Genomic DNA, 18,885 nt, shown 5'->3' with positions numbered 1-18,885 from the left:
TGTTTTTCAGCTGGCAGTTCCATTGCACTGACCTCTGGGAGACTTGTGTGCGTTGCTCCGGGGATCTCCAGCCCCCTCCGGCAAACTCCCCAGTGCTGGTTCATCAGATCGATCTTCTCCCTCTGGCCCAGGAGACGGGCCTGTTCTATTTAGATGAAATTATTATTGCAGACACAAACGTAACAGGTAATCATCAAATTCTCTCTCCTCCACAAGCCTGTCAAATGCCCACCTCAAACTTTCCTGCTAGGGGTTACTGTGTTTTTAATGAGGAGAGAACAGGTGATCCTCCTTTTTGCCTGTCTTGCCTTTAGAAAACAGATGCAGCTGGGATTGTGTGCCTTTGGTACTATGTCTCTCTAGTCCCTCTTCTTTCCTATTTTCCCCACTATTTTCTCTTGCTTCTGGTATCTGTACTCTTACTCCAGTTTTCCCACTTTCTTGCTGGGGAGTCTTGGTTTCTTCATCTGTAAAATGGGTATAATAAGGACCCTACTTCATTAGATTACTGTGAAGATTAACTAAAGTTTAATATAAAGCACTCCTTACTGGTCTTGTCCATAGAAGGTGCCTAATAAATATAAGCAATTATTATTATTATTATTATTATCGTTAGGCTAGCAGGATTTCTCCACCTCTCCATGAGTTAATATGTCATACCAGGTGCTGGAAGGAACATAGCAGTGTCTGTCTCTGTAAATGGGCTAAGAGTCTGATTTACAACCTTCAAGACAGATGCAGTGAGAGTTAGAAGGTAATCATCTTCTTCAGAGAGATGGCCCTTGTCATTTCTGTCTCTCCAGACTCTTCCTACTCATTATTTAGAGATCAGGCCTGGCTCTTCCTTCCCGAAGTCTCCCTTGACCACTCTTGGACACAGTGGTCTCACCTGGCTCTTGCCCGCTAGTCTTAGGGACAAAGTCCTCCTCTGGGGCCCTGCTGAGGTGTCCGTGTGTGATGTGCACCCATAGCCAAGGCAGAATGGTGCAGTTTGCCCTCAGTGTCTTCAGGCTTCCAACTTTTGCTCGTGTTTCCTTCTCTGTCAAATCCCTTGTGGCTTTAGGGCTCAGCTAGCCTACTTTTTATAGTTTATTTCCCTCTCCAAGAAGAAAAAGATGATACCTTCATTTACATTTTGATTTAGAAAATGTACAACTTTCCAGTCTTTTGCCTAAACATTGCAGTACTGAAGGCAGGGGAACTTGGGGATGGGCGGCAAGAGGACTCTTTATCAGCCTTGAAATTACATCATCTTCGATTCTCATCAAAATCCCATCTCTTCTCTGTTTCCATAGTTTAAGTGTTTTGGGGACATCTGGGTCATTGCTTATTGTTCCAAATCTGTTTGTGCTCTGGCACACTTAGAAAATGACACTACTCAAGCGACGTGCTGGGTGACTGCCTGAATTTTTTGGTGCCCAAGACAACTGGCTGGGGGTCTTTGGTGACCCCAAGTGCTGTCTCAATTTCCAGAAGGCTGAGGGAATCAATATTTCATACACTGGAGCCCACTAGTTGGAAAACTCAGGACTGGATAATAGGTGCTGTTCAGTTTTTCTTTCTCTCCCTTTAATGCCATTCTGCCTCTCCAAACACTTGAAGCCAAGGATTCAGAACTTTTTCTTACTGCCCTCACCTCTTTGCCACCAAATTCTCTGTGTATCTGGAATCATCCAGGGGTGGGGTGAGGTGAGGTGGGAGCAGGAAGGGAGAGGGCGGAGACAAGAGGGAAGATGGGGGTAGCATACATGAAACGGTCTGCCTCCCACTTTATCACATTAACCCTGCTGGCAATGGCTTTGTTTTCAGAATTATTTAATGGCAACACAAACTACACAATTGGGCTCAATATTCATAGTTAATTGTATATCATTTATCTGATCTCAATTTTATACTTGATGATATTCCCCCGACTAACGTCCTCTATGAAACTTCTTTGTATCTCCCACTACCACTGGATAGTGGTGGCTTCCATTTATTTCTCATTTAGTTCTCAGAAGCCCATGAGTTGGTTCTATTATCTCCACCTATGGATGGGGAAACCAAGGCTAAAAGGAGTTGAGTAATTTGCCCCAGTGCACACAGCAGGGCTGTGGAGGAGATCGGAATCTAGTGATCACTGACCCTTGAACTGAACCTTCAGTGACTCTACCCAGCTGAGCAAATAATCATGTATTGACCACCTACTCTATGCCTCGCCTGTGCTAAGCATCAAGCATGGGAAGATGAATTAGACAAAGGTGTTGCCCTTAAACTCTTTAAAGTCTCCATTGTAACCAATCTTGGGGAAGAAGCTAAAAGGATATTGATATTGTGCTGATCATTTTAAATCTTAAATCTCACTAAACTCTCCTTGTCAGGTTGATTGCTATCAATCATGCATGTCATAATCCCCACTTTACACATACGAAAACTGAGTCTTATGGAGTGTGTGTGGATTAGCTGAGTGGGAATCCAATAGAAGTGAAAAAATCAGGATTTGACCAGTGGTCTCTCTTAAAGCTTGTACTCTTTCTGCACTCGTGCTGGCTCCACACTGTGGATAAACACCCAAGTGCCCCTGTGTGTGCCTCTGAGTTTAGTGCTCCTAAGAGGATCAGCCAAACATCCCTAGAGTTGCCAGGGGCTGTGGGAAGGAAAGGAGGAAAGGGTGGCAGGCTACACTGCAACAGATTAACTGTGTAGGAGTGCCTCCAAGAGCATAGGGAGTGACATTTTACTGGCTGCGGGGTTATTGAACTTTTCTGTGGAATCAATCTTCATCTCCTTAAATCAGGACCTTGCACTTTCCTTTTTGTACTAAACTGAATGGCTTATCCTCCTGCCTCCTCTCCATGTGTTCTTTATGGCAGCAGATAAGTAGGAATCTATGCTTTAGGTGTGTGCTGAGATCTGAGTAACTCACATTTCCAATTGAGATTTTCCACACAGCAAGTCTCCCATCTTGAGTCACTTGATAGTAATTGGATCACTGGTCTCTAGTTTCTCAAGCTGATTCTGGAACGGCTCGCCCAGGGGGGAATCTGGTGGAATCAGTCTCTGTGGTGGGATCCCCTCCGGTCTACAGTGTCACATCCTGGCTGGCGGGGTGTGGCACGGAGCCCCCGCTCATCACTGCACGGTAAGGAGTGGCTTTTGTACACCTGTCCCTTCTCCTAAGAATGCTTGTTGGCCTTGGGGGACACAGGTGAGACTTTTTTCAGGAAAAGCTACCTGTCTTGTTGCTTAAAGCGATGTTCTCAATCTTGAGAATGCAGCACCAGATTCACCTGGAAGTATTGTTAACATTACTGGGCCTGCTGTCAGAGTTTCTAATTCAGTAGGTTTGGGGAAAAACCTGACAGTTTGCATTTTTAGTAAGTTCCTTGGTGATGCTGATTCTGCTGGTCTGGGGACTATGAGAACTAATTCCGAGTCAGTTAGTTTAAAAATAGTGGCATTTTGTGCTGTTCAGAGGTTCACGTCACCACTGTTTTGTTTTGTTGTTTTTCCTTTCATTGCATCCCTCCCGTATTAATCTTGTTGAAATCCTTTCAGGTGAAATGTCTAGAGAAGAAAAATAGCTATTTCTAAGAACTCACCAGCAGATGGCACTAGAGCCCCATAAGCATTGCTTCATAATAACCATTTCTAGCCACAGTTTACAAAGCAGTAACTAAGGATCAGGCTTCTTCTAAGCTTCTGGAACACATGTATACTCTAATTTGTTCTTTTAATTTTTCACCTAAACCCCAGTAGAATGGGAAGAATTGAGTGCTCTGCCTTTGATATATGTATATGTATATGTGTGTGTAGGGATTATATATATATATATGTATTCACACTGTATATATATGTGTATACACATATATATCTAAATATACAGTCATGCACCATATAACAATGTATCCATCAGTGATGGACCAAATATATGATAGTGGTCCTATAAGATTCTACTACCATATTTTTACTGTACCTTTTCTATGTTTAGATATGTTTGGATACACAAATTCATACCATTGTGTTACAATTGCCTACAGTATTCAGTACAGCAGCAGGCTTGTAGCCTAGGAGCAACAGGCTATACCATATAGCCTAGGTGTGTGGTAGGCTGTACCATCTAGGTTTGTGTAAGTAAACTGTATGATGGTTGCACAATGATGAGACCGTCTAAGGATGCATTTCTTAAAATGTATCCTCACTGTCAAGTGATACATAACTTTACAGGTTTCTTTCTCTCATCTTTTTCTACTATGTTCCAAAATGAGTTCTCGTACTTGCAGCGTGCTGCAATGGCATATTAAAGGCAGGTGCAGAAAGTTTGAACCCGTGCTTTACTTTCCTTGACTAAATGTTTGTTCCGTGGTCGTCTGGGCAGGAAAAGCAATCAAACCATCAACTGAAAATGAAGGGCTGAGACATCTTCAGTGGCAGAGAGGAAGCCCACCGTATCGGTAGGCTCTAAACGCCAACATTTTTCACTCTGAAATGATAGAGGCGAATTCAGTTACTCTCAAATGATTCTCACTTCAAGTGGTCCTGAAAACTCCCTTTCTGAGTTTCCTCAGGTCCCTTAGCTCTTTCTGGAAGGCTGCAGCCTAAGCAAGACAGGACACTCTTCAGACAAGGTCCTCCTGGGTGCACACCCCAACCCAGACGTTAATGCTTTGTTTCTGACGTGCCACAGCTCTGTGCCCACTGAAGGAACAGAAGAGGGATCTGGACCAGTCCTGGTGACAACACAGAGACGACAGCGGACAAGTCCACCTTTAGGAGGACACTTTCGCATCCAGCTTCCTAATACAGTGATTTCTGGTAAAGGGGCAATTGGGGGGTGCAACAATTCTCACTCACATAGTCTCATTCACATTCCCAAGGGAACAACATCCTGGGAGGTTGTCAGGTGATAATATTAAAGCTATTTTGTTTATTTTCCAGTGTCTGAAAGTGACATTCTTAAAATGAAAGATTTGGAAAGGGACTTTTTTTTTTTTTTTGAGAAGGAGTCTCGCTCTGTCGCCCAGGCTGGAGTGCAGTAGCGCAATCTCGGCTCACTGCAAGCTCCGCCTCCCGGGTTCACGCCATTCTCCTGCCTCAGCCTCTCTGAGTAGCTGGGACTACAGGCGCCCGCCACCACGCCAGCTGATTTTTTTGTATTTTTAGTAGAGACGGGGTTTCACCGTGGTCTCGATCTCCTTACCTCGTGATCCGCCCGCCTCGGCCTCCCAAAGTGCTGGGATTACAAGCGTGAGCCACCGAGCCCGGCTGGAAAGGGACTTATTGTTAATGCTACCCCAACCTTTCCATTTTGTAGCTGCAGAAGATGTATAGATGTGGAAACTGAGTGGGTCAGCTTCTGGGACTGTTGTAAGGAGTTAACCACAAACTTAGTGGCTTCAAACAGCAAAAAGTGATTCTCTCCCAGTCCTGGGGCCAGAAGTCCAAAATCAAGTTGTCGGCAGGGCCACCCTCCTGTGGAGTATTTGCTCCTGCCTCTTCTGGCTTCTGGTGGTGGCTAGCATGTCTTGGCTGTGGCCATATCACTCCAACCACCGCCTCTGTGGTCACATCGCTTCTTCCTCTTCTATCTCAAAATTTTCTCTGCCTCTCTCTTATAAGGGTACCTATTATACAATTGTATTTAGGGTCCACCTGGGATAATCTAGGACAGATTTTTCCTCTCAAGACCCTTAGCCACATCTGTTGCCATATGCAGTATATTATTTTGCCTTATAAGTTAACATTCATGTTTTCTGGGGATTAGGCCATTAGGCCATCTTTTAGGGGGTTCATCATTCAGCCAGCTACACTGAGGCTTGCCAAAAGGTCGTACAAATAGCTGATGACAGGGTCCAGTTGTGAACCCAGGTATTTGATTCCTGGGTCAGTCCTCTTCTTTCTAGAGTTTTATAGACCAAGATATGTGGTAGCCATGGTCCGTCAGAGTTAGACTCAATGGTGACACCATATACTATGGAGGATTTCAGTGGTCCCAACAAATATAGAAAGAACTTTCAGATGAAATTAGTGTTTGTAAATCTTCAAGAATACATACAATGCACAAAGAACAAAGATTAGAAGTGATAATGATACGTTACTTATTTGGTAGAAACATGGGGAATCAGAAGCAAGGCTCAGTAGAACTTGAGAGGGGCTGTATAAAAGTTGGAACATGATCCAAAAGTCTTTTGCCCTCCCAAGCAGAAAGTCCCTAGGCCTGCACAGGACCTTCTTGGGTGGGAAGAACAGGGTGCTGTTTTTATTATAATAGGGTGACTCAGGAGACGTCGAAGATCCCTAGGTGTTGATTCTGGTAAATGGGGGAATAAACATCAATCGTGCCCTGCCTCTATGAGGCCCATTACTGTGCTATTTATATTTGATTTTACCTCTCATGGACGACAGCTCATCCGCAGAGACTTTCTGCTACTGATTTCTATCACTGATGATCCTCAGATCACCGCCTGTAAAACAACTGGGAAAGTCAGCCTTGGCCTGGCCTTTTGAATGATGATGGATCTGAAACTCTGTATAAATGTAGAAACATGTTTTGTAAAAGGATAACAATTTCGTTCGCAATTTAGAAGGGCAGTAATATTTTATTAACCCTTCAGGGCAGTGTGGAATTCAAGAGAAATGCTCTTGAATAGGTAGAAGGCAACCTGGGTTTTCATGTAAACCTGTCTTTCTGCATTGGCAAGCTTCTGCGTATGGTTGGGTTTCATTTTCTTCATCCCTAAAGTAGGCATTAGGATACCCAATGACCCACCTCACGGGGCTGCTGGGAGCAGCTAATGAAATGGGAACTTCTGGTAGAGCACAAAGCAGGGTTCAAACACAGAGAGCTGTTATTCCTCTGTGGGGACATGGAATGGGGAAGCAGGTGGTTGGGCTTAAAGAAAATTCTAACAGAGAAACTGAAGTTAAATGCCAACATTCCTCAGCTGGGCTGGCCAAGTTTTTATGGGTGTCAGCTGCTGTACGCCTCCCTCACTCCCTGTGAAAAGTGGCCAACTTTTCTCTGTTCACAGGGCCAGCTAAATTTTTCCAGGGAAGATCTAATATTTAATAAGGCTTTCAGGCATTACAAGGGTGTGTGGAGTTTACATTTTGAGTTGACAGTTGAGATGGTTTTATCTGACATGGCTGTACTCTCTGATTGCTATGTTATATGGTATGAGTGAAAGATAGTGTAATATGAAAAGTGGGCATCTACTTGTCTTTACCTTAGGAAAAAATGGTTTAATTAGGGCTGGGGATTCTACTGAAGTTCTATTTTGACAGAAGGGTCTCCTGAAAATTTGATAGGCATCCCGGTGTGTATCGTGTTATCCTTGAGGATGAAACTCTGTAAGGTGTATTAATTAGTGTCTGTGTTTTCTGTATCAAAATCTTCTCTCACAGATGTCCCTGTACAAATTTCTGCTCATCACCTTCACCAGCTCTTACAGAATAATGCCAATGACTTCACATCCAGGTACCTCAATGCCAGTGACTTCACTGTGAAGGAGGATCTATACACTTGCTACGAACACATGTGGACCTTGTCCTGGTCCACTCAGATTGGGGATTTGCCCAATTTTATCAGGGTATGTATAGTATCCCTTTTAGTGGCATGGATTTGCTGCCCTGGAGAAATTCTGCAAAAAAAAAAAAATCAGAATTATACGCATGGAAACTGTCATGAATTATTAATTTTGTTGGAATATTCGAGTAAAGGGATTCTATGAACTTTCTTTCTGGAAGTTTTCAACACATATTTTGTATCTCATATCCCTGAAAAAGCAATTTAAACCCAACATCTCCCTTCCTAACTCAGTGTAGGTAGTGAAGTTGTTGGTCAGTGTCCACCATGCAATAATTCTACATCTGTTATTGGATAATTTAAGCAGATGTGATTGACTTAGATGATCGTGGAAGCAGATGGCACAGCAGAAGGAAGTTTAGAAAAGAATTTGCTGTCTTTGTGTAATGACAAAACCAGATGCTCTTGCATATTTAGGGTTTTAAAAAATAATCTAATGATCATCTAGCATTTGGTTATTATAAAATGAAGCCCAAGATGAAAATTTTTCCTAGTTGTATGGTGTTGTGGGTTATCTGGTTTTCAATCGAAATTCTAGAAAGGAGATGGAGGAAGAATGGGAGATCTTGCTCTTATCTCATGGCACTGTTTCTTTCCACTTTATTTTAATATTTTGGATTGCAAACATATAAAATGGAAAAGCATGGAGAAGCAAAGTATCTCCAGACTTAGAGAGAAGACTGATTTATTGTACCTCTTTTGGCAATCCACTCGCAAATGAATATTTCTCTAATCTACTGGGACTTTCCTTAGCCATTATTTACTGTTACATTTCTATATTTCAATTCCCTGTCACTCTGCTTTCACTTTCTAGCTGTCTGATTATCTGAAACACAATGTGAAAAGACTCTTTATTATTTGATTAGACAAGATTAGATTTCTGTTCCATGACAGAATTTACCAGAAATATAACCATCTCAGGTCTCTGATGAAAACCTTACTGGAGTGAATCCTGCTGCAGCCACGCGTGTGGTATATGATGGTGGAGTTTTTCTTGGACCCATATTTGGAGACATGTTGGCTACTGCCAACCAACATAGTCAGGTGAGAGTGAATGGGCCACCCTAAGTGCAAGTTCCAGTTTCAAGTCTAACTCACTCCTCACTGATTTGTAACATGGACCCATTGATTTAGCTCTTAAGGGCCATTTTGCCAATGTGTAAAACAGGGGTACTTATGGCTGTCCTTCTTCTACCCCCACAGGGTATGTACAGTTCCCTGAAAATATAAATGCCTTGTAACTACAATATTCTAATTATTGATACTATTGTTACGGTGCAAAAAATTGAGAATCTCTATAGCTAAATAGGATTTATGCTTCTACCTGGTGGTATCAAAAAGTAAATGAGCTTAGTTATTCTTTTTGTCTTTAAAATGTCCTTTTATTTTTTTCCTATCTTCCCGTATTTCTGTTATAGGTCATCTGCTTTCAATTTGATAAAGTTTTAAAATACAAAAGCAATAAAGAATAATATTATCAACACCTGGGTACCCAAACTGAAAATTGACATTGTCAACATTTTGATATATTTATATTTTTTGTCTTTATGGAAAAAATGAAACAGTACAGATAAAATTGAAGTGTTCTTTATTGTCCATGCCATTCCAATACCTCTTCCCTTAATAAGGAAACACTGTCATAAATATAATCTATATGCTATTAATGCATTTTTTATACATAGAGAGTCAGTGGGGTCGCATATTTTTTACCTTTCTCATTTCCAAGTAGTTTTCGAGTTCTATTAGACTAACATTAGTTCCAGTGAAAGGGAAAGATATATAGTCTCTCTTTAGGAATCTAGCATTCTGTGACAAAAGAGACCCCAAATAAAGTGTCCAAATACACTCTAGTCTTCAGTTATATATTCACAGAGTGGTGGAAGGAATGCACCGAATTTGTTGGTCTTTACTAGCAAATAAAGGGCTTGTCACATAAAGTAGGTACCTGGTTGGAAATACAGAGTGATAAGAAGTCTTTATGCAGTTTAAGTTTATGAAATTTACGTCTATATGACAGAGAGAAAATTTACTCAATATTTATCACATTTAATTACAGAAATGGGTTTCAGCATGTCCACCATCATTTTAAGAAAGCTTCATGTGTTTTGAGCCATTCATTGCAATTTAAGATTAATTACTGGGAAAATAGAAAAAAGGAATAAGAATTAGCAAATGATGAACACGTTTCAGCTTGGGAGCACTTCACAAATACTTCATGAATACCCTGGTAGATAAGAAATGCATAAAATGGAAAAGAAATTTTGTCTCATTTCAGGTGGTTGTGCGAGTGAATGATGTACCAGCTCATTGCCCAGGTTCCTGCTCTTTCCAGTACCTCCAAGGGTCAACTCCCTGTGTCCATTCTGTGTGGTACTCCGTTGGTATGATTTGTGACTTGGCTCTGAGATGGGCATAAGCCCGAGACTTGCAGTGATTTTGTTAGAGGCCATGTAGCTGGTGATGGGTGGGTAGAAGATACATTAGTTCATTAGGTGGAGGTTGAGTGATGCAGCAGAAGTGTATTTTTTGGTCCATCTAAGGGATATGGTCATGAATTGAAATGGGGAGAGGTGGACTTTTGATGACTAAAAATGTTTTATTGTCTTTGTCCTTTATTTTGAAATATTATGTTCTTTTAAAAAATTGAGCAGTGATCACTTCTCACTAGTTAGAGAAAATTTAAGATTGGGGCTGTGTACTACAATTACAAATACAGATGACAAATATTTAAGTCAGCATTCAGCTCCTTGAATTTTGGGAGGGGAGGGGACAGAGAAGGAACACTTGATGATAGTGAGAGGTCTCTTAAATGAAGTAATATCACTGAGAGATTATTTTTTTTTTGTTTGTTTTTTTAAATTTCTTTCCTCCTTTAAGATGGTGACATCAACCTAATGATTTATATTACTGGAACTGGTTTCTCTGGTGGCTCCCAGTTCTTGCAGGTTACGGTGAACAAAATGAATTGCAAAGTTATTTTCTCAAACCAGACCAATGTAGTCTGTCAGACAGATTTGCTACCTGTTGGAGTGCATCGGATCTTGATGTTGGTGAGACCCTCTGGTCTTGCCATCAGTGCCACCGGAGAAGACCTCTTCCTAAATGTGGAACCTAGACTGGATATGGTGGAGCCTTCCAGAGCTGCGGATATTGGTAATCTGGGGAGGGTCTCACAGTGTGTCTGACCCTCTGAAGCTAGTGTTCTTGCTGATAGGAATCTAGTCCTGCTGTGTAATGAATTCCATATTCACTGTGATTCACTGTCTTTTGTTTACTGACATAAGTATTTAAATGAGCAACAAACATTTGAGCCCTTAAATGAACTCACTTGCCACATAAAGGATTATAGTTTGGCTGGTGGTGTCAGGCATAATTGGGTCCTACATAACTTTCATACGTGTTCGATATTTCATAAGTTTGTGAACTGATGCACACTGGGGTATTTGGCTAGCATGGAAAACCAATTGCCGTTTGAGTAGTGGGCAATACAGAGGGTGGTGGGTCTTGTCAACATAGCCTTATGAATTGGGTTAGTTCTGTGGAAAATCAAATATTTCTCCATGACTTTCTGCTTTCTGAGGGACACAGCCAGTTAAAAACAACCCAGCCAGATTGCAAGAATCTCAGGAATACTGATGCTTATGTTTGTTAAGGAATAAACATTACAGCATAAAACCCATTTCCTTAATGCTTTGGATTTTTGTCATGGTTTATTCTGGAGTCCAGAGGACTGCAGCTTAGAACATATTTAAAAGCAGTGTGGTTTGGCCACAACTCATTGTTCAAAAGAACAGATTTTTTTCTGACCCTATTTTGCCTAGAAGAGTGAATTATGAGGCCCACCCCACCTTGTTTCTGCACATAAAACTAAGCAAGCATAACTTGCACTTATGTCTCCATGATTTAAGGAAGATCAGATGATATATGGAGCTCAGAGTGAAAGATCATATTCTGTATTAATCCAGTAATTATTGGTTTGAGTGTAGGTCATAGTGTAGTTTTCTCTATAGATTTATAAGGGGCTTTGATCTTCTTTCAAAGTTACCTTTGCTGTTCAGGCCACACATACCTTCTTTAGCTCCCTCCACCTTAAGGCAAACAGGTGACTCAGTCATCTTTGTTTCCCCTAGACAAAGTGCTTTGCACAGGTAGGGTGGCCAACTTTCCTAAGTTTGCTCGGGACTGAGGGGGTTCCCAAGACACAAGACTCAGTTTTAAAACTGGAATGCAGAACTCTTAGTGCTAAAACTTGGTCCTAGGAAAATTGGAGTGAGTTGGTTACCCTATCAGAACATGCTGTTTAGTGAAGGGATTTCTAGGAGGATTATACATTATTTTAGCAAAAGATGGAAAACTCTGAGAAGGGATATGCCAAGCGGGTAGAAATTATCTTTTATTAAGACTATGGGAAAAGGGAGAGGGGAGAGAGAGGCTCTAGCTGCTGCTTTCCTTATTACTAGATTTAAACTTTTTCTATTACTTCTTCCTTTGCCCTGCCACCTGTGAGTTAATCAGTACTCACTCACTCAACACTGATTGGGCATTCCCATATAGCCCTGTGTGAGGTGCTGAAGACCTTGGTCCTTAAAGTGTGGACCTGGACGAGCAGTATCTGTAATACCCATGAGCTTGTTAGAGATGCAGAGTCTCAGGCTCTACCCCAGACCTTCTGAATTAATCTGCATTTTAACATGTCCTCAGGCAGTCTCTATGAAGAGTACAGTTTGAGAAATGATGCTCTAGGGGATTTAAAGAGAACCAGGCTGGGGCCTATCAGCAAGAAATTTACAGAATATTTGCATATGTAATGAATGGTTACAATAATGTGATAAAATCACCACTTACCCATTTGCAGAAGCAAAACCCTTGAAAGGATTTCTTTGAGGAAAATCTTGGCTTTGCTTTACGTACTTTCTTCATTCATTTTTGTGCTGAGATAGCATTGTCTTCTTTAAGGTACGGACACTTGTGTGGCCATAGTCTAAACTTTCAAATGAGAATGGCAAGATATCATCACCTCTTCAACCTTTAATTGTTACCATCAACAATAATCATAATGACAATGTATTTAGCTTTTATTACCAGGCATTATTAATGCTGGGGATACAGTAAATAAAAACAAATGCTCTGTTCTTGGGGCAGTGATGGTAAGTGTGTAGGATAAAAATCAAGAAGGGAAAGGGATGAAGAGGGATGGAGTAGATGGTTGTGATGGGATGGTCATTGGCATTGGAGGAATGACATGAGTGGCCTTAGAGAAGGGAGATATGGGTGAAGTGAAGGAATGAATTCTGGGAAAATCTTGGGGAAGACAGTTCAAGTCAGAAGGAACATCAAGGAACAAAAAGCCTTGAGTCAAAGTGAGACTGGCTTGTTCCAGAATGCCATGGAGGTTGCCATGGCTGGAGTAGTTGAGTGAGGGGAGAGTAGTAGAAGATGACCCAAAGCAAGTTATATGGCCTTGGGGGATATGAATGGCCCTCAGCTCACTGAGCTTTTATTCTGAGTGAGATGGTGGCCATTGGAGGATTTCAAGCGAAGTGACATGATCTGACTTAGGCTGCTGTGTGAGAACTCACAGTAGGGAGGCAAAGATGCAACCAGCAAAACCGGTTAGGAGGATATGACAGACATCCAGGGGAGAGAGAATGTTGGCTTGGCCTAGGGTAGTAAATATTTGATTCTTTTCTTTACCCCAAGGATCTCTTTTTTAACTTAAAAAATTGAGATATAATTCCCATATCATAAAACTCATTTTTAAAAAGTGTAAACTTAGCAGTCTTCAGTATATTCACAAAGTTGTATACCTCATCACCACCTGATTCAACAAGATTTTCATCATCTTGGAAAGGAACCTATATACATTAGTAGTCACTCACTGTTTCTCCCTCTTCCCAGTCCCTGGTAACCACAGATCTATTTTCTGTCTAAGTGAATTTGCCTATTTTAGACATTTAATATAAATAAAATAATGCAACATGTGATCTTTTACATCTGGCTTCTCTACTTGGCATGATATTTTTAAGGTTCACGTATGTTGTAACATATATCATTACTTTGTTCAATTTTATGACTGCACAATATTACATGGTGTGGGTATACCATATTTTGTTTTCCATTCATCTCATCATGTGCATTTGGATTGTTTCCACTTTTTGGTTCTTATGAATAAGGCTGCTATGAATATTTGTGTACAATGATTTGCAGGAATATGTGCTTTCAGTTCTTTTGGGTATATACCTAAAAATGGAATTGCTGGGTCATATGGTAACTCCATGTTTAACTTCTTGAAGAATTGCCAAACTGTTTCCAAAATGGCCGCATATTTTTACATTCCTACTAGCAATATAAGAGGGTTCCAATGTGTATTAGTCCATTCTTACACTGCTATAAAGAACTACCTGAGACTGGAAAGTTTATAAAGAAAAGAGGTGTAATTGACTCACAGTTCAGCAGGCTGTACAGGAGGCTCGACTGGGGAGGCCTCAGGAAACTTACAATCATGGCAGAAGGTGAAGGGGAAGCAAGCACATCTTCACATAGTGACAGGAGAGAGAGAGCAAAGGGGGATACGCTATGCACTTTTTTTTTTTTTTTTTTTTTTTTTGAGACGGAGTCTCGCTCTGTCGCACAGGCTGGAGTGCAGTGGCGCAATCTCGGCTCACTGCAAGCTCCACCTCCCGGGTTCACGCCATTCTCCTGCCTCAGCCTCTCCGAGTAGCTGGGACTACAGGCGCCCGCCACCACGCCCGGCTAATTTTTTGTATTTTTAGTAGAGACGGGGTTTCACCGTGGTCTCGATCTCCTGACCTCGTGATCCGCCCGCCTCGGCCTCCCAAAGTGCTGGGATTACAAGCGTGAGCCACCGCGCCCGGCCACGCTATGCACTTTTAAACAACCAGGTTTTGTGAGACTTCACTCACTATCACAAGAACAGCAAGGGGGAAATCTGCCCCCATGATGCAATCATCTACCACCAGGACCCTTCCCCAACATTGGGAATTACAATTTGATATGATATTTGGGTGAGAATGCAGAGCCAAACCATATCACAATATCTCCACACCCTTACCAGTGCTTGTTATTATTATTACTATTTTTCATAGTGGCCATCTTAATGGGCATGAGATGATACCTCATTGTGGTTTTGATTTTCCTAATGACTAAAGATGTTGAATATCTTTTCGTGTGCTTATTGGCCATTTATACATCTTTGTAGAAATGCTTATTCAAATCTTGCCAATTTTTGAATTGAGTTATTTGTCATTTTATTGTTGAGGTGTAAGTTCTTAAAGTATTTTAGGTACTAATCACTTATCAGATAAATAATTTGCAAATATTTTCTCCCATTGTGTGAGTTGCCTTTTCACTTTTTTTAAATAGTGTTATTTGAAGCACACAAATTTTAATTTTGTTGAAGTCCAGTTTATATTTATTGTTATTGCTTGCGCTTTTGGTGTCACATCTAAGAAACTATTGCCTAATTCAATGTTACAAAGATTTATGCCCAGGTTTTCCTCTGAGAGTTTTATAGTTTTGGCTCTTATATGTAGGTACCTGATTCATTTTGAATTAATTTTTGTACGTGGTATGAGGTAGGGGTCTGTATTTGTTTGTTAGGGCTGCTGAAATCAGGTACCACAAACTGAGTGTTTTAACCAACAAAAATTTATTGTCCCGTAATTCTGGAGGCCAGAAGTCTGAGATGAAGGTGTCTGGAGTGTTGGTCCCTTCTGAACCAAACTTTGGAGAAGACTCTGTTCTATGTCTCTCTCTTAACTTCTGGTGTCTTATAGGCAATCTTTGGTGTTCCTTGGCTGATAGAACACCACCCCAATCTCTGCCTTCACCTTCACTTGATATTCTCCCTATGTCTTGCTTGTGTCCAGATTTCCCCCTTGCAACTCCCTGCCAACTTTTTTTTTTTTTTGAGACTGAGTCTCATTCTGTTGCCCAGGCTGGAGTGCAGTGGTGCGATCTCAGCTCACTGAAACCTTTGCCTGCCAGATTCAAGCAATTCTCTTGCCTCAGCCTCCTGAGTAGCTGGGACTACAGGTGCATGCCACCATGCCCAGCTAATTTTTTTGTAATTTTAGTAGAGACGGGGTTTCACCATGCTGGGCAGGCTGGTCTCGAACACCCGACCTTGTGATCTGCCTGCCTCGGCCTCCCAAAGTGCTGGGATTACAGGCATGAACCACTGCGCCTGGCCCAAATTCCCCTTTTTATAAAGACACCAGTCATATTGGATTAGGGGCTTATCTTTTTTTAGTGTGACCTCATCTTAGTTTAATTACATCTGCTAAGATCCCATTCTGAATAAGGTCACATTTGGAGTTATTGGGAGTTAGGATAATAACATAAATTTTGGTGGGGATGTGGGGGACATAATTCAGCCCTAAACAGGGTCCAACTTTGTTATTTTGTATATGGAGTTGTCCTATTTTGTACATGTGCAAAAATATTAGTAGCATAATTTCCTAGAAGTCGAATTGCTGGGTCAAGAGGTTATGTGCATTAAAAATTTTGATAAATATCAAAAGATTCTCTTTAGAGGTTGCATAGTTTATTGCATATGCAGCAATGCATATGTGTTTATTTACTACATTTTATTAAGACGGTGTATTCCCAACCCTTTTGACACTCACCTATTTTATAGGAGAAAAAGAATATTTCATTGTAGTTTTAATTTGCATTTATTTTATTGAGAGAGAAATTGAATATCTTTTCATGTGTTTAGGGGCATTGTGTTTCCTTTTCAGTGAAGTGTCTGTTTATCTCCTTAGCCCATTTTTTCTAATGGGGTTATTGTTCTATCTTACTGATTTTAAAGAGCATTTTATGTATTAAGGATATTTGCCCTTTATTATCATTTGTCTCTTTGTTTTTTATTTTGGAAATTCATAAATATTTTTAATTTTTACATAATAAAAGATATCTTCCTTTTATGGCTTCAGGACTTGTAAAATACTTAGGATGGACTTTGCAGCTCTGAAATTATACGAAAATAAAAATTCTGCCATGTTTCCTTCTAGTCAAAAACCTTTCTTTTTAATATTTAAATATTTGATAAATTGGGAATTTATTTTGGTGAAGCATATAAGGTAGAAATTCAGATTTAGTGTTTTTCAGTGATATTTACTCATTTTATTTACTGAATAAATAATTTATTTTGCACTTATGTGAAATGTCACTTACATCCTACCCTATAGCCTCATATTGATCTTCATTTCTTTCTGGACTATATTTTATTTTACCATATAGTTGATACCATAGTTACTGTATAAGATGTTTTAATGTCTGGCAGAAGACCTCTTTACACTTCTTTCTGAAATTTTGTTTTCTGGCTATTCTTGTTTATTTTTCATTAAACTGAGGCGGAGCTTGCCGTGAGCCGAGATCGCGCCACTGCACTCCAGCCTGGGGGGACAGAGCGAGACTCTGTCTCAAAAAAAAAAAAAAAAATTCTGTTTATATGTCTATTGAAATTGCATTTATGCTTTAATTTATAAAGATACGTCACCTTTATGGTGTTCACTCTTTCGATCCATTTATTTTAGTTTCCTTATGTAAGTTTTAATCCATCCATTAAGTTCTTCAACAGTATTTCAAATATTTTTTCAATTTTTTTATCTTCTTAATTTTTGTTTTGAAGTTTGTTTCCAGATACTGTATATTTTATATCACGATTGTATATTGCTCTTAGTTATGCACTTAACTTCAGGGTATTGGTCCACCGAGTCACACTGTCCTCAAAGGTTTTCATCAGATTTTGTAGATTCCCCTTTCTGTCCCCAACACGCCTGAAAGTAGTCCTGCTTCTGCTCCCTCCCCACCTTCAAGGAGGGTAAGGCTGTTTGGTGGCCTCACTGCCTCTCTTGTATCTGGGAGATGGCAGACCAGAATCATCGTCATACATCAGCTAGATCAAAGGCTGCGCCTCCACATGGAAACGTGTGCCATGATAGCAGAACTGGAGCCAACTCTCTTCTTGCTAACATCTGCAGAGAAGAAATGGGGGTTTCTGTGGTTGCTCTCTAGTGATCAGTAGAGAAATTCTGATGGCGGTGGGCGGTGATGCCACTCATTTCTATATTTTCATAATGACCTGAACCTAGTATGTGTAGTGTCAAATCACAAAGCTGGAAGGGCTAACATTATTATTTAAAGATGAGGAAAATGTTGACCCTTCAGCTCAGGGACCATACCTCAATGGTCCTGCTTAAAGTAGCTGAGCAATCTGTGGCCCTGGCCCTGACTCTCAGCCACTGTTCCTTCCACCATGATGCTCTGTTGTACTTGGTTTCTTAGGAAAAGAATATGTTTTTTAGGATTGCAGGAATGATATTTAAAATCTAGGCCAGAAAGAGTTTTCAGAGACTACCTGTTCTGACTTGTGGCACGATTGTGTCCCTAGGTTTTACTCTTAAAGGTCTTCAGGATGCAGTGCTGCCTCTCTCTGCCCTCCTGTCACTATTTCTCCGTTTCTATATGATAGTTTATATATTTAACTCCAGTTTTTTTCCTGCAGTTTGAGCATTGCCTTTGTTTTGACTAAGGAGTTTCATATTTTAATTTCATTTTATCCATCTTGGGCATAATTAATTTTCGTCTGCCTGTATGGTTGGTGATCCCATTTGAATATGCTGTTTTTGTTACAGGAGGGCTCTGGGCCACCATCCGAGGCTCTAGTTTGGAAGGTGTTAGCCTGATATTATTTGGATCTTACTCTTGTGCCATCAATGTCACTACAAGCAATTCAAGCAGAATTCGGTGCAAAGTTCCACCCAGGGTAAGTGGATTCCTTTCATATCTCTTTCTCTCTGGGTGAGTGACCACTATTAATATAACATTTTCAGTGAATCACTTCTTAGAACTAAATGAACTGATGTGAACTTCTCATTATGATAGTATGCTTGTAGTAGTTATATTGTCTGTTTTGCTATAAAGTGGGAAACTGACCCCATCAATGGAGCTTGTAATTAACATCAATTAATTTCTTAAAAAGAAGACAACCAGGCAGTTCTTGTCTGTACTGTCAGTGAGTATTAGTGACACATAACAAATAAATTTAGCTAGTGCACATTCTGGGTGTTGGCTTGGAAGGCTTATATATTTTGAAGTCTCTCTTCTCTATTAAGCAAACAACAAATAACTTAGTTTTCATCAGCAATTTTGTTTTCTAGTATGGGTATGAATTGTAGAACTTAGAAACTTCTAGAATGTGTGATTTCTAAGAAATATCTTCTTATTCTCCATTGCTTCCTTTTCCCCTTAAAAACAAGTCCCTGACCTCTTCGTTTCCTTTCAATTAGTGCTAT

The 18,885-nt window shown here is 40.5% G+C and overlaps 1 protein-coding gene across 1 annotated transcript in view; it reads left to right on the top strand.

The window, feature by feature from the left end:
• Positions 1 to 18,885, top strand: part of PKHD1 (PKHD1 ciliary IPT domain containing fibrocystin/polyductin) — a 462,062-nt gene that overhangs the window by 32,275 nt on the left and 410,902 nt on the right. Inside the window, exons 20-27 of the mRNA XM_055263099.2 lie at positions 11 to 186; positions 2,983 to 3,121; positions 4,667 to 4,794; positions 7,384 to 7,568; positions 8,486 to 8,608; positions 9,840 to 9,945; positions 10,442 to 10,717; positions 18,226 to 18,356. Of these exons, the coding sequence (XP_055119074.2) occupies positions 11 to 186; positions 2,983 to 3,121; positions 4,667 to 4,794; positions 7,384 to 7,568; positions 8,486 to 8,608; positions 9,840 to 9,945; positions 10,442 to 10,717; positions 18,226 to 18,356 (1,264 nt within the window). The remainder of the gene's footprint in view (positions 1 to 10; positions 187 to 2,982; positions 3,122 to 4,666; positions 4,795 to 7,383; positions 7,569 to 8,485; positions 8,609 to 9,839; positions 9,946 to 10,441; positions 10,718 to 18,225; positions 18,357 to 18,885) is intronic.

Source organism: Symphalangus syndactylus, chromosome 23 (assembly GCF_028878055.3).
Source record: "Symphalangus syndactylus isolate Jambi chromosome 23, NHGRI_mSymSyn1-v2.1_pri, whole genome shotgun sequence".
In the NCBI taxonomy this organism is placed as follows: domain Eukaryota; kingdom Metazoa; phylum Chordata; class Mammalia; order Primates; family Hylobatidae; genus Symphalangus; species Symphalangus syndactylus.
This window is presented reverse-complemented; position numbering and strand designations above follow the sequence as displayed.